Source organism: Prionailurus viverrinus, chromosome B4 (genome assembly GCF_022837055.1).
Source record: "Prionailurus viverrinus isolate Anna chromosome B4, UM_Priviv_1.0, whole genome shotgun sequence".
In the NCBI taxonomy this organism is placed as follows: Eukaryota; Metazoa; Chordata; class Mammalia; order Carnivora; family Felidae; genus Prionailurus; species Prionailurus viverrinus.
Window position 1 is genome coordinate 13649920 of NC_062567.1, and position 16616 is coordinate 13666535.

The 16616-nt window shown below is 41.9% G+C and overlaps 1 protein-coding gene across 3 annotated transcripts in view; it reads left to right on the forward strand.

The window, feature by feature from the left end:
- The window catches only part of SLC39A12 (solute carrier family 39 member 12), an 84335-nt gene that overhangs the window by 3799 nt on the left and 63920 nt on the right, over positions 1-16616 (forward strand). For all 3 annotated transcript variants that reach the window (XM_047867682.1, XM_047867683.1, XM_047867684.1), the window contains exons 2-3: positions 4171-4452; positions 8321-8528. In XM_047867682.1, the coding sequence (XP_047723638.1) occupies positions 4171-4452; positions 8321-8528 (490 nt within the window). The remainder of the gene's footprint in view (positions 1-4170; positions 4453-8320; positions 8529-16616) is intronic.

Below are 16616 nucleotides of genomic sequence, written 5' to 3' on the forward strand. Positions count from 1 at the left end.
GGCTCCGAGCCATCAGCCCAGAGCCCGACGTGGGGCTCGAACTCACGGACCGCGAGATCGTGACCTGGCTGAAGTCAGACGCTTAACCGACTGCGCCACCCAGGCGCCCCCACATCGAGCTTTATCTTAACTTGTTGATCTAACAGGTTTCTTAACCCTTCTCAGTAAGACTTATCTCTTTGTCGGTCAGAAATGCCACAAAATCTGGTCATGGGTCCACAAAAAGCCAGTGCCTGCCGTCAGCAAACACCCCTCCAACTCTTTGGCAGGAAAAGGAAGAAATATAATTTCCTTTTTATGATCAGTTCTAAGACAACCCTCTCCCCCAGAAGACCTTGTAAAAGCCAGTGGGCTTATCCAGAACCCCAAATCAACTTTAAGCATCTTTGGATCTAAAAATTTTAAAGTTTATCAAGTCTGACAACTCCTATTAACATGGAAGAAAGATTTCCTGTTGCTTTTTGTTACCGAGACTCTCTCCTCGCATAAGCAATGAACAAACCTGAATGCAGCAGCTGGGGGAGGTGATCTGATTTGGCTGTTGGAATCCAGAATCTGTGCTTTTCTCCCCAAAAAACTTGGGCCCCCACATGACAAGATTAAAAGGAAAATCGACGGATTATTCCTGAATGAGTCCATTCTTCTTTAACAAAGAATCACTTCACCAGGATCAGTGCTTTGGATGGGTCTTGATGCCTATGAGGTGTAAGTATTTGCAAAATTGGACTAAACGTCCTCCCCCCAAAACAACCCAGCCACTGCTAACAGCTCTAACAACTGAAACAAATCTTGTGATGATGAACCGGAAAGTCCAGTCCACCATCAACCCCCATGGTGCTTTTTGTCATGTCAATGTCTGTTCGATTTTCTGGTGTTCCCTAGTGTTCTTTCCTCAAGCCACTGTCTTCCGTACAAAGGTAACTCCTTTAAGAATCATGTCTCGGGGGCACCTTAGTGACTCAGGCGGTTGAGCAACCGACTTCGGCTCAGGTCATGATCTCATGGTTTTTGAGTTCAAGCCCCACATCAGGCTCGCTGCTGTTAGCACGGAGCCCGCTTCAGGTCCTCTCTCCCCTTCTCTCTCTGCTCCTCCCCCACTTGTGTGCTCTCAAAAATAAATACACGTTTAAAAGAAGAATCAAATATCATAAAAGGGCAGAAGGTTTTTCAATTCATGGTCATTTGATTCGCAATTGAGCTTTATTCCAGCAGGTCTCAGAAACTTAAAGCAAGGTTTGGGCAACTTCTGTTCATTCAAGGTGGCTGAAATCTCTAGTCAGACAAAATGAGATGCCCCACAGGTATTTAAAACATTTTCAGTCAAAAGCAATTGACCTTCCATGTTATATGCTTTTTAGAAACCACTTCTGGAGCGAACATTGGTATGATTTCAGATCTTACCCTCTCCTCTGCTGCCCCAGGCCACATCCCTCCTATTCCAATCCTAGAAAGGTACATTGAAGAGGAACCACAGATGGACAGGAGTGTGAGGCACGTCAGATGGGTGAAGTGTAGCCATATACTCTGCTCTGTGCTATCACCCAAGCTCCGGCCACATGTATCTGGTCTGGTGGCTTCACGGAGGTCCCATTTCTCGTGTCACTGATACCCTTTTGCCTCATCAACCTCATCAAACAGCCTAAACAGCATTTGAAAGTCTGTCAACAGGAACTCATTCAATCTTCAAGTGGTACTATGTTCTCTCATTGATTTATATTAGAGCCTTACCAATTACTTGGCCTCCCCATCGACCTCTTTTTCTATCAAACAGGAGGGAGAGAAGATTACTGGTTGAAGGGGTTGTACTTTCAGTACATAGGTGGGTCTACAGCTCAAATTCTTCATGGCCCAAAGCAAAGAGATAAGCAAACAAAGCGAATCATTGGCATAGTGGGACTTAAGATTGGGCAACCACTATTAGCTTTGTGATTTTAGGTACGTTACCTACCCTTTTGTAGACTTGGTTTTCACATATGCTATAGGTATACCTTCCTTGTGGAAGGAGGACGTACCTCATGCTGGATCCTGTGCACACAAATGTACCCACTGTTTAATTCACGAGGCACCAAATAATTGAGGAATTGGTACTCTAATTCTTTACATCATTGCAGAAATAGTTGGTGACTTATCACATAGGCTGGGGCCATTTTGTTTTCTATTTAAAATTTTGGAATCATGTTCTTACCATCAAAAAACTCATCATCTGACTTTTTCCAGAAGCGATTAGATTGAGGAATGCCCAAATACATAAGGCACTTAGCACAATCCCGGGCACCTGGCTTCCAGTAAAGGCTAGCTAATGCCATCAATAGTTCGGTTTCAGGAGGCGGTATGTTACAAAGAGAGGCTTGATGACACTGTGTTTCAGTTGACTAACCTCCTTGAGTCTTGGTGTCAGCCCCGCCAATAGCTACCAACCCATGGACTTTTCTCGTCTGCTACTCAAGAAACAGAAATGTGCTGGGGTGGTTTCAGTGGTGGAGCTTAATAGTCACATCGAGTGACTTGATGGGAAGCCGATGTCTATCTTTTTGCCGAACTCTTACCCCATCGCAGTTGAGTTGGGGAGAGAACAGAACCTGTATGGCTTGTGAAGAATGGGATTAATGCTTTGCTTTGGAGACAGATGACATGTTTCTTCCTGACTCAGACGGTATGTCCCAGATGTTATCTGGTGGGACACACAGCACACATGGAATTAGGACGCCTGAAATTTCCACCTCAGAGAATAGATGAAAAGATACCATCGTACATTGTCCCACATTGGGAAGAGTCCTTCTGGGGCTCAGGACAGGCATCCCTCCATGCCTTCATTCTGTGGCTGTGCCTCTGGGATCCTGGGAGAGTTGTCAGGAGCTCCCCACTGTCTCTGAAGGAAGGCAGCTCCTGTCTTGTGGGGAGGGCTTCCCTTCCATAGCCCTGTCTGTATCTTTTTCTCATCGTCCCGTTACGTTACCCGAAACACCTTCTGCCATGCAGACTTCCCAGATTAGATGAGCCAGACGTCTTGCTGTGGGTGTGAAGCAAGTAAAGTGTCGTGGAAATATTTTTTAGCCGTCCTCTTAGGTAGGATAAAGGCGAGGCAGGTGGCGTTCGTTCGTTCCATTCCGCGCCTCGTAAGTGCCAGGCATTGTGCCGGATGCTGAGGATAGAACCGTGCACGGACAGAACCTGGCCTTAATGGACCACTCGTTCTCGAAGGAAGAGCGAAAATAAACACGGGGAGAAAGCAAGTTTAGAACACTAGTGCTATGGAGAAAATAAACGTGATATATGTTAGAGCTGCCACCAGCCACGTGTGACCGTGGGCCACTTGATAACGTGGCTCGTCTGAATCGACACGTGCTGGTAAGTGTAAAGTATGCACCAGAGTTTGAAGACTTGGCATGACGAAAAGAATGTCAAATGGCTCACAAATAACTTCTTAAAATTGTGATTACAAGTTGAAGTGATCATATCTTGCATATCTAGGTTTCAGTAAGAACACTATTAATGTATTATTAAAATTAATTTCGCTTTTTCAAATGTGGCCACTAGAAAATTTAAAGTGATGTGTGACTCGCCTCTGTGGCGAGGGTTGTGTTTCCGTCGAACAGTGCTGTGCTGGAGAACGTGGGACGGGGGAGTCGGGGCTTTCTACTTTGGGTAGGGTGTGGGTCCTCAACGGGGTATCTCTTTAAGCTGAGATCGGAGAATTGAGGGGGAAGGAGACCCGAGAGATGGTGGAAAGAGCTTGGGGGAACTGATGGGAAATCACAGGGGCGGAAGGTTAGTGAGCGACGTGGAGAAAGGCTAAGGTAAGACAAGAGAGGTAGGCGGGCAAGAGCCAGACCAAAGAGAAAATTGTATGGAGCTTAGATTTCATTCTAAATGCAATGGGGTCATTACCTTAAACGCCAAAGAGCCAACGGGTTTTACTCAAGGCAGCAGATGGACATCTGGAGAGGGAGAGATTACTCTCAGGGAATAAGGGCTCCCCGGGAGGGCAACATCAATGTGTAGAAGTCCAGCCACGACTACCTTATTTGAAGCTGGCTGTTAGACCTACCCGTACTCCCCCCCTATTCATACAATAATGAGCACTGGAGATCTGGCGGTCGTTAGTGTCCTAGGACTCTTTGCTAAACTTTGTTTCTCCTTTTGTTGTTTTATGTTTCGTTTTGGGCACAGTGCTTTGAACCAGATGCCCTGTTGCTAATAGCTGGAGGAGAGTTTGAGGATCAGCTCAGAGAAGAAGTGGTCCAGAGAGTGTCTCTTCTCCTCCTCTTTTACATCATTCATCAGGAAGAGATCTGTTCTTCTAAGCTCAACATGAGTAATAAAGAGTATAAATTTTACCTGCACAGCCTCCTCAGCCTCAGGCAGGATGAAGACTCCTATTTCCTTTCACAGAATGAGACGGAAGATATCTTGGCGTTCACCAGGCAGTACTTTGACACCTCTCGAAGTCAGGTAAGAAGGGCACAAGTCAGGTAAGAAGGGCACCTGGCTGTGCTGCTAAGAGACAGACTTGGAGCCCTGTTTTCTGTCACTTGTTTATCCCCATGACAGCCAAGGACGTCTAAGAGAGCTCTTTGTGGGTTTTAGTGATGGGATGTTAAGTGACATCGTTTGAAATTCTGAGTATAAAAGGGGGAGGGGCGATGACTAATGATTGTAAAAGGAGTTCTAGCCACAAGGCAGGTGGGTGGTTGGGTGGGCAGGAAAGCCAGGTGACAGGACAACTCTCTTTTCCCGAACGTGAAAGTGAGTGGTTCATGGCTTCTGATCGATCTCCAAGAACTGACCCACGGCGGGGAGGACGCGATGCTCTTTGCCTCGCCTTCCGGCCAGGGAAAAAGAAGACAGAACCGGTGTGAGAGAGGTGAATTTATCATTCGTTGCTTCACCGAAGAAGCAGCTTGCAGAAAGCATTATTCATGACAGGCAGCACAGACAATAGCGCTTCTGTAGCTTTTGATTTGTGCCGCACATGTTCAGGGGTCTCTCGAAGTGCTTTGCTTTCCTCGTGGCTCCCACTGTGAGGAACCAGGCACCTGGTCCCTTCCGGCCTTCGTTACTGTTCCAGCAAGAGGTGGCCTTTCAATTACCTTTATGCTTTCTGCCTTGCGGTGGGGAGTTTGAGCAGATAAAGCGCTCTGGACGTAGGAAAAATTTTAAAGCCACATTTTCTTAAAGAATTGATTGAACAGTCACCAGTGCATTTTGAAGAGTGCCATGAAACCTGTTTTATTTTTCTCTCTTGAATTTTTCATTGACGTGTGTCTTTGAGCTGCTGTAACAAAAATACCACAGACTGAGTGGCTTCTACACAACAGAAATTTATTTCTCATGGTTCTGGAGGCTGGAAGTCTGAGATCAAAGTACTGGGCAGATTTGATATCTGGTGAAAGCCCCCATCCTGATTCCTCAGAGACCATCCCCTCACTGTATCCTCAGATGGCAGAAGGGGCAGAGGAGCTCTCTGAGGTCTCTCTCCTCAGGGCGCTAATCCCATTCCTGAGGACTTCACCCTCATGACCCAATCACCTCCCAAAGGCCCCGCCTCCTAACACTATCCCAGTAAGTGGCAGGATTTCAACATTTGAAATTTGGGGGAATGCAGTCATTCAGTCCGTAGTGATGTATATGGACGTATTTGGTTTTTGGCCTCAATTCTGGCTTCCAGGAGCCCAAAGGTGTCTGTGCATTCATGCTGTGGCTCAACGACGAGCCGACATATCCTCCAACTTGCTGTAAAAACGTTTAATTTCTCTTGCGATTGGCACACAGATGGAAAGACTGTTTCCTGAGGTCTTTGTGGGCATCATTTTGGTAACTCTCATCTCATGACTCTCCAAATAGGGCCATATTTTTGTGTCCACTTCCAACTGAGAAAACGGGTTCCTTTCTAGAATTCGGTTTCTGCTTCAATAAGGAAGTACGCCCACATACAGTTTCTTCAGTGCAACATCCATATGATACAAGATCGGTTCAGGTCAGCCACTTCGAAGCAGATGGTGTGTATATATTCGACGCAGATTTCTGGTTATCCAACACAGGCCGCAAATACCTGGGCCTCCAAGCGTATGTGAGAGCCAACATTCCGAGAACAGAATAAAATAATTCAAGATTATGTGTAGACATACTTTTTCTGCCTCTTCAGTCAAGAAGAATTAAGAGCTCGTAACCGTTGCTGGGCCTCAGACGGTTATCTTCTGGAGGAGAGCACTGTCTCCAGTTCCTGGGAAGGGTCCTTTGTTCACTTGGGCTGGAATTCCCTTAGGAATCCTTAGTCACTCGATCCAGACTTGTACAGGAGGCCTGTGGGCATCTCACCGGAGGATGCCGCTCTCTCCGACTAGAGAGCGTGAGTCCACAGATGGTGCTGGCAGACCAGGCCCGCCATTACCAGCAGTTCCAGGTCTTGGTCTGCACAGGACTCAGCCTCTGCAGGTGAAGCCACTAACAGCCACTCCAGGGGGGCCTTAACCAGCTCACCAAGAAACAGCTTTACCCCGTAGTACGCTAACGTAGCCACCCTCCCTGATGGCCCAGAGTATTAACATCTCTTTATTCCTTCATTCTCTTTTATCCAACTACTATTTTATCTTCTTGGCTCAGTCTCTTGCTCCCACCTCTCCCTGTTTTTTCCCCACTGTTTGCTGTTTCCATGGGAGATAAGCAGGGATCTCTACAGACTTCTCTTCTAGCCCTGACTCTTACGTGGAGGAATAATGGGTTGGTATCACCATTATACAGTTGACAAACCCAGACACCTGAGCCATTTTTAACTCTTTGGACTCTTTGACATTTTCCTACAAGTCCTTTGTAATGTGCCTCAAATACGTCCATTTCTTTCTGTCTCTGGTGCTACCCTCTTAGGTCGAGAAGTATCTTGGACTAAAAAATAACTCCCAAACTAGACATTCAGCCCTTAGTTTCTATCCCTGGCAATGTCTTCACTACTTTGCCACCAGAGTGATATTTCTAGAACATACCATATTGTATTGTTCTTTTGTTTATAGCATTAGTGGCTCCTCTGGAGCCTTCAGGGAAAAGTTTTCGTGATGGCTCTTGCTACCTTCTCCAGCCTCCTGTCTATCAGGTGCACCACTGGACACTGGGACCAACAAGAATAGTAGCTAAGATTCGCTGACCGTGTTCCGTGCACCAGCTACCATATTAAGTATTTTACATGCATGAGCTAATCATAATAACCTTTGTGGTAGGCAGCATTGTCCCTTTTTACTGATGAGAATATGAGAGTGAGCAAAGTTAATCATTTGGCCCAAGTTTGCTCAGTTACAAACAGCAGAGATAATTTTAAAACCTAATCTATCTGTCCCAAGCACGATGCTACGGAACTCACTTTGATGATAGGAAAGGCCCATCAGCAGCTTGGATTTCCGTTTATTTCTCTACACAAAAGGAAGGGTATTTAAGAGCATAGGCTATGGAGTCAGATCTGAGTGCGCATTGGGACTCTACCTGTCACTGGCCAGGTGGTCTGGGAAAAGGGTATCCTGTGCACAGAGCTCTGGGACAATGAAAAGAGAACATAGTGTCATGGACCTAGCATGGCGTCTGGCACACAGTAGGTACTCAGTAAATGTTGGTGTGGCGACGAGGCAAAATAGGGACTCAGTCCGTTTCAGCCATGATGATGATATTATGGATGTAAAGCCAAGGGAGAGATTTTTATGAATGGGCATACTAGCGGCACGTAAGGCTAGAGTCTAGCCTTTCAGATGCTCATAATTTAATTGAAGACCACTCAGTGTACACATGGAAAAGATCCCATGTCCTATGGGAGTTCAAAGAACACAGAGACTGTGCCAGCTTTGGCCATCACTTAGCACGCATTGAGCCTGAGACTAAAGGCAGGCGTTAAAAAGGAAGTGCTCTGTGATGACACGAGGCCGCAGGGCCGGTGTGAAGTCAAGGTCGGGAGTAGAGATTTGAAAGTCCTTACACTGTGGGCTGGACTTGAAGCTGGAGAAAAACAAGTCACCACCTGGAAGCCTGTGAACAAGAAGAGCGAGAGATCTCTTTGGAGAAGACACATCTCTGAGGGAATAGTGAGAAAGGTTAGGTAACCGAGGACCACTAGGGTGGGAGTTAGAAAATACAGTGTCCGGGCAGATAAAAGAAACAAGCATTTTCCAGACAGAATTCTGTCTGAGACTAGAGAATGTTGATAGTCGTGTTCCTACAAACAGCTCAGACCTCTTTAAGGTGAAAAACTCTTCTTTGTCTTTTGGGGAAATCCTAGAGATATTTTAATCAAAATGGCTTTCGAGGTGCAAGCTTTTTCTTTTTACTATGCATCTGATTTCAGTGTATGGACACCAAAATGCTCCAGAAAAAGTCTGGAATACTGAGCGGGGATGGCGCTGATGAAAACACACTCCCTCGGTTGGCAGCGACGATCATCACTTTGTCCCTCCAAGGTGTTTGTCTGGGGCAAAGAACCTTGCCGTCTCCAGACTATTTTACGGAATATATTTTCAGTTTTTTGAATAGTACAAATACTCTCCACCTGTCAGGTAAGGATGCTTTCCATGAATGTAACTACCAAGTCATGCCTACTAAACAAATTGTGCCAAAAAGAGTGACGCTTTTTGATGACTAAATTTGTTCAGGTATGTTCTAAACACGATTTTATCATAGCCTGTGGTAAGACAGCTCAGGTGGCCCTTTTAAGGCAAACATGCTATCGTATCTTTGTGGCGATGAGGCAAAAATTGGGACTCGGTCCGTTTCAGCCATGATGATGATATTATGGACGTAGAGCCAAGGCAGAGATTTTTATGACCTGCCGTAAGTGCTGAGGAACGCTTGTCTGTTTGGTACGTAGTCCTGGGCGAGGGGGTCACAAACTATTGCCTAGAATGAAGACATGAAAAGCCCAATGGTGCAAGAGCCTTGGTGGTGTTTGCTCGTAGCCATAAAGATCTATTATTTAATTTTAAATAAAAGTCATGTGAGCTCTCCATCCTGGTTATAGTAGTGACTGCCAGCTTTTTGGAACTCCGAGAAGAAATGGGATGCCAGGGATGGAGCCAGAATGTTTGTTTTGCACATTTCTTTGTAGTCAACAAGACATTAAAAATGAAATGACATCTAAAAAATCTGTACCAGGAGGCCCTGTTTTGCACACCAAGGGCTCTCGGAATGTCGCATAATAGCTGTTGCTGCTGCCAACACCCTTCCTCTTGGGAAGTCACAAGAAAAAGGGAGATGTGAATTTGCCAAGGGACCGACAACGCCCGTGATCTGGGTAAACCTCCCAACTCTGAAAGAAGGGATTGCCGTCTGGGGCCATACATTCAGTGTTGAACTTTCCCTGGACCTGTTAGCACAACCATTTGAAGGACAGATGCGGGTTTCTGCAGTTTATTTTCTTTTTCTGTGAAAAGTTGAAATGTAATTAAATCATGTTACCTGGCTGTCATACACAGGAAACAAGCCAGGGAAAGGCATGTTATGCCGAGAACAATTTTGAGGTGGGAAACAGGGGTTGGAACATTTTAGCGGTGCGATTCCCGTTGCAACTGGAGGAGAGCCGTGACTCCACTTTCCAAATAATGTCAAGATGTAGGCCACTTGAAGGCTCTATCGCCCCCAAGAAATGGGAGGTGATCAGACTGCAATACAGAATATAGTTAGAGGCAAGCTGGGTAGATATGGATCATTGTGGACCTTCATTAAAATGCCCAAGTAACTGCTCACGAGCGATCTACAGTATCGCCTCTTGGGGCAAAAACCAGTCACTTTTGCATCTGAGAAGTCACAATTCCGTTTCCAAGTGCCATTTCGTGTCAGCACAATTAGGTGTTTGTTTCAGAAGCCATGAGACATTTTCTCTCATAGCTGCCCCGAGCTAGGACTCTGCTGCTATTGATGGTATCATAGAAGACAGTATGCTCATTTTAAGTGTTGTTTTTCATTTAAAACTAGTAGAGTTAACATACAGTGTTATATTAGTTTCAGATGTATCATATAAAGATTCAATACTATACATAACTTATCGCTCATCAAGATAAATGTATTCTATATCCCTTTCACCTATTCCCTCATCTCCCCCTGCCCCCCCCCCCCCCATAACCATGTGTTTGTTCTCTACAGTTAAGAGTCTGTGTTTTGGTTTGTCTCTCTGTCTTTGCTTTTTTCCTTTGTTTGTGTTGTTTCTTAAATTCCACGTGTGAGTGAAATCATACAGTATTTGTCTTTCTCTGACTCATTTGGCTTAGCATTCTACTCTCTAGCTCCATCCACGTTCTTACAAACGACAAGGTTGCGTTTTGTGTGGCCGAAGAATATTCTGTTGTATATATACAACATCTTCTTTACCCATTCATCTGTTGGTGGACACTTGGGCTGCTTCCGTAGTTTGGCTGTTGTAAAGAATGCTGCATAAACATGGGGTGTATAGAACCTTCTGAATTGGTATTTGTGCATTCTTTGGGAAAATGCCTAGTAGTGCGATTGCTGCTTCATATGGTAGTTCTATTTTTAATTTTCTGAGGACACTACATACTGTTTTCTGCAGTGGCTGCACCAGTCTGCATTCTTCCCGATGGTACACGAGGGTTCCTTTTTCTCCACGTCCTTGCCAACATTTGTTATTTCTTGTGTTTTGGATTTTAGTCATTCTGAAAGGTGTGAGGTGATGTCTCATTGTGGTTTTGATTTGCATTTTCCTGATGGGAGTATGTGGAGCATCTTTTCATGTGTCTGTTGGCCATCTGGATTTTTTTTTTCTTTCAAATTTTCATTCAGATTCTAGTCAGTTAACATATAGTGTGATATTGGTTTCAGGAGTAGAATTTAGTGATTTATCATTTACATATAACACCCAGTGCTCAACACAAATGCCCTCCTTAATAGCCCATCCCCTATCCAACTTCCCTCCATCAACCCTCAGTTTGTTCTCTGTAATTAAGAGTCTCTTACGGTTTGCTTCCCTCTCTGTTTTTTTTCTCCTTCCCCTATGTTCATCTGTTTTGTTTCTTAAATTCCACTTATAAGTGAAATCTTATGGCATTTGTCTTTCTCTGACTCATTTCGCTTAGCATGATATACTCTCACAAATGGCAAGATTTCACATCATTGCAGATGGCAAGATTTCATTCTTTCTGATCGCTGAGTAATGTTCCATTGTGTATATATACACCCCATCTTTATCCATTCATCAGTCAATGGGCATTTGGGTTCTCTCCATAATCTGGCTATTGTTGATAAGGCTGCTGTAAACACTGGGGTGCATGTGCCCCTCCAAATCAGTATTTTTGTATCCTTCGGGTAAATAATACCCGGTAGTGCAGTTACTTGTCATGGAATAATTCTAATTTTAACTTTTTGAGGAACCTCCATACCGTTTTCCACAGAGGCTGCACCAGTTTTCATTCCCATGAACATTGGAAGGGATTTCCCCTTTCTCCACAACCTTGACAATATCTGTTGTTTCTTGTGTTGTTGATTTTAGCCATTCTGACAGGTGTAGGGTGGTATCTTATCATGGTTTTGATTTGTATTTCCCGGATGATGAGTGATGTTGAGCATCTTTTCATGTGTCTGTTAGCCATCTGAATGTCTTCTTTGGAAAAATGTCTATTCATGTCTTCTGTCCATTTCTTAATCAGATTGTTTGTTTTGGGGGTGTTGAGTTTGATAAGTACGTTATAGATTTTGGGTACTAACCCTTTATCCGATATCTCACTCACATATATCTTCTCTAATTCTGTAGGGTGTGTTTTAGTTTTCTTGATTGTTTTCTTCAGCTGTGCAGAAGCTTTTTATCTTGATGAGGTTCATAGTTCATGTTGGCTTTTGTTTCCCTTGCCTCTGGCGATGTGTCTAGTAAGAAGTTGCTCTGGCCAAGGTCAAAGAGATTGCTGCCTGGGTTCTCCTCTAGGATTTTGATGGTATCCCATTTCACATTTAGGTCTTTCATCCATTTTGAATTTATCTTTATGCATGGTGTAAGAAAGTAGTCCAGTTTCGTTCTTCTGCATGTTGCTGTCCAGTTTCCCCAACACCATTTGTTGAAGAGACTGTCTTTTCCCCATTGCATATTCTTTGTTGTTTGTCAAAGATTAATTGACCATATAATCATGGGTTCATTTCTGGGCTTTCTATTCTGTTCCATTGGTCTGTGTGTCTATTGTTGTGCCAGTACCATACTGTTTTGATTACTACAGCTTTGTAGTATAACTTGAAGTCCAGAATTACGATACCTCCTGTTTTGTTTTTTGTTTTCAAGATTGCTTTGGCTATTTGGGGCCTTTTGTGGTTCCATACACATTTTAGGATTGCTTGTTCTAGATCTGTGAAAAATGCTGTTGGTATTTTGATAGGGATTGCATTACCTCTGTAGATTGCTTTGGGTATTATAGACATTTTAACAATATTTATTCTCTAATTCATGAGCATGGAATGTTTTTCCATTTATTTGTGTCTTCTTCGATTTCTTTCACCAATGTTTTATTATTTTCAGAGTATAGGTCTTTCACTTCCTTGGTTAAGTCTATTCCTAGATATTTTATTATTTTTGTGTAATTGTAAATGGGACTGTTTTCTTACTTTCTCTTTCTGCTTATTTATTATTAGTGAATAGAAATGCAGTAGGGACACCTAGGTAGCTCAGTCAGTTAAGCATCCAAGTCTTGATTTCAACTCAGGTCATGATCTCACGGTTCTGTGTTCGAGCCCCACATCTGTGCTGTCAGCACAGAGCCTGCTTGGGATTCTCTCTTTGCCTTTCTCTCAACCCTTCCCCTGGTCTCTCTCTCTCTCTCTCTGTCTCTCTCTCTCTCTCCCTCACACACACACACACACACACACACACACACACACACACACATACACATTCTCACTCTCCCCCAAATAAACTTAAAAAAAAAAAAGAAAAAACAGATTCATGTTCACTGATTTTGTATCCTGCAATCTTATTGAATTCATGTATTAGTTCTAGTAGGTTTTTGGTAAAATCTTTAGGGTTTTCTATGTGTAGTATTATCTCTTCCTTACCAATTTGTGTGTCTTCTATTTCTTTTTCTTATCTGATAGCTATGGCCAGGACTTCCAGTACTATGTTGAATGAAAGTGGTGACACTGGACATCCTTGTCCTTCTCATCTCCTGAGAAGAAAAGCTCAGTTTTTCTCTCCATTGAGGATGATATTGGCTGTGGGTTTTTCTTATATGGACTTTATTATGTTGAAGCATATTCCCTCAAAATCTACTTTCTTGAAGGTTTTTATTATGAATGGATGTTGTATTTTGTCAAATTCTTTTGCTGCAACTATTGAAAAGATCGTATGTTTTTTATTTTTTCTTTTGTTGATGTGATGTATCACACTGATTAATTTGCAAATATTGAATCACCCTTGCATCCTAGGAACAAATCCCACTTGATCGTGGTAAATGACTTTTTTTAATGTATTGTTGGTTTCAGTGTGCTAATATTTTGTTGAGGATATTTGCACCTATGTTCATCAGAGATATTGGCCTGTGGCTCTCTTTTTTGTGGTGTCTTTATCTTGTTTTGGTACAGGTAATGCTGGCCTCATAGAATGAATTTGGAAGGTTTCCTTCATCTTCTTTTTTCTGGAATAGCTTGAAAAGAATAGATATAACTCTTCTTTAAATTTTTAGTATATTTCACCTTATGAAGCTCTCTGGTCCTGGACTTCTGTTTGTTGGGAGTGTTTTAGATTACTGATTCAATTTCAGTACTAATAATCAGTCTGTTCAAATTTTCTGTTTCTTCCTGATTCTGTTTTGTTAGGTCACATGTTTCTAGGAATCTATCCATTTCTTCTTGGTTGTCCAATTGGTTGGCTTATGATTTTTCACAGTTTTCTCTTATAATCCTTTATATTTCTTTGGTTTCAATTTTTATTTCTTCTCTTTCATTTCTGATTTTTAAAATTTGGGTCCTCTCTCTGGCTTTATCAATTTTGTTGATCTTTTCAAAGAACCAGCTCCTGGTTTCATTGATCTTGTTTTTTGTTTGTTTGTTTGTTTGTTTCTATATTGTTTATTTCTGCTCTAATATTTATTATTTCCTTTCTTTTACTGGCTTGGGGTTTTGTTTGTTCTCCTTTTTCTATCTCCTTTAGGTGTAAGGTTTGCTTGTTAATTTGAGATTTTTCATGCTTTTGATGTAGGCCTGTGTGTTGCTGTAAATTTCCCTTTTAGAGCAGCTTTTCCTGCATCCCAAAGATTTAGGGCCGTTCTGTTTTCATTTTCATTTGTCTCCATTTATCTTTTAATTTCCTCTTTGATTTTTTTGGTTGACCTATTTATTGTTTAATAGTACATTATTTAACGTCCAAATATTTATGTTCAGATTTTGTCTTGTGGTTGATTTCTAGTTTCATAGCATTGTGTTCAGTAAAGATGCACGGTATGACTTCAATCTTTTTGAATTTGTTCAGATTTGTTTTTTGGCCTAATGTGTGATCTATTCCAGAGAATCTTCCATGTGCACTTAAAAACAATATGTATTCTGCTGTTTTAGGATAGAATGTCTGAATATATAGATCCATTTGGTTCAATGTGTCATTCAAAGCCACTGTTTCCTTGTTGATTTTCTGTTTGGATTATCTGTCCATTGATGTAAGTGGGGTATTAAAGTCCCTTACTATTTTTGTATTACTATTTATTACTTCCTTTTTGTTTGTATTAACTCTTTTATGTATTCGGGTGCTTTCATGTTGGGTGCATAAATATTTACAATTGTTATATCATCTTGTTGGATTGCCCCCATCAAAACATTTTTTTGTAATGTTTTTATTTTTGAGAGAGAGAGAACATATGCACAATGAGTGGGGGAGAGGCAGAGAGAGAGAGGGAGACAGAGACTCTGACGTAGGCTCTGCACTGTCAACGCAAAGCCTAACGTGGGTTTCCAACCCACAAACCATGAGATCATGAATTGAGCCAGTCAGCTGCTCAGTTGACTGAGCCACCCAGGAGCCCCACATCATTAATGATTATACAGTGTCCTTCTTTCTCTCTTATTTCAATCTTTTGTTTTAAAGTCATTTTATCCAATATAAGTATTGTTACCCTGGTTTTCAAATCCATTTGCATAATAAATACTTCTCCATTCCTTCATTTTCAATCTGCATGTGTCTTTAGGCCTGAAATTGGTCTCTTATAGGCAGCATATAGATGGGTCTTGCTTTTTTATTCATTCTGTCATCTTGTCTTTGATTGGAGCATTTAATCCATTTACATTCAAAGTAATTATTGATAGGTAAGTATTTATTGCAATTTTGTTACTTGTCTTATGATTGTTTTTGTAGTTCTCTCTTCCTCCCTTCTCTTGTTCTTTTCTCTCATGATTAGTTGGCTTTCTTTAGCGATATACTTGGGTTCCTTTCTCTTTATTCTTTGTGTATCTATGACTAGTTTTTGATTTGTGGTTTCCATTCATTTTGTATATTAAATTGATAGTCACTCACGGCTGAACCCATTCTTTAAACGTCTCCCCACCTCCATGTTTTAGATACATGGTGTCATACTTTACATCATTTTATTTTGTGGGTCCTTTAAGTGATTTTTATAGATATACTTATTTTTATTGCTTTCATGGTTCCTACTTTTCTTACTCCAACTCACAGTCTTTCCTTGCCACACAGAATCCACTTTAACATTTCTTGTAGGGCTGGTTTAGTGGTCATAAATTCCCTTAACTTTTGTTTGTCTGGGGACCTCTTTATTTCTCCTTCTATTCTGAATGCTAACCTTATTGGATAGAGTACTCTTGGTTCCAAGTTTTTTTCTTTCAGCACTTTGAATATATAGTGCCATTCCATTATGGCCTGCAAAGTTTCTACTGAAAAATCAGCTGATAGCCTTATGGGGTTTCCTTTGTATGTAAGTATTTTCTTTTCTCGTGGTGCTTTTAAAATTCTTTCTTTACTGCTTCTTTTTGCCATCTTAATTACTATGTGTCTTGTTGTGGACCTTCTTGGGTTGATTTTGGGGGGCTCTCTGTGCCCTTGGATCTGGATTTCTGTTTCCTATCCCAGATTTGGGAAGTTTTCAGCTATTATTTCTTCAAATAAATTTTCTACCCCTTTTCTTTCTCCTTTCCTTCTGGGTTCCTTATAATGTGAATATTGCTGAGTTCCCTAAGTCTATTTTCATTTTGAATTTTTTTTTCCTCTCAGCTGTTCAGCTTGATTTCCTTCTTATTATTCTGTATTCCTGGTTGGTGGCCCATTCTTCTGTTTCCTCTAGTCTACTATTTACTCCATCTGGTGTATTTTTTATTTTATTTATTGCATTCTTCAGCTCTGATTGGTTCTTTTTCTGTCTCTTTGTTAAGGGTTTCATTGATGTCCTTCAGTCTTTTTTTCAAGTCCTGTGAGTATCTTTATAACCACTGATTTAAATTATCTAGCAGACATATTACTTATCCCCATTTTGTTTAGGTTGCTTTCTGTGATTTTGTCCTGTTCTTTTGTTTGGGACATATTCCTCTGTCTCTTCAGGTTGTCTAACTCTCTGGGTCTGTTTCTTTGTGTTAGGAAAGTCAGCTATGTCTCCTGCTCTTGATAGTAGTGCCCTTATGAAGAAGAAGTCCTGTAGTGCCCTGCAGTTCAGTGTCTCCTGTTC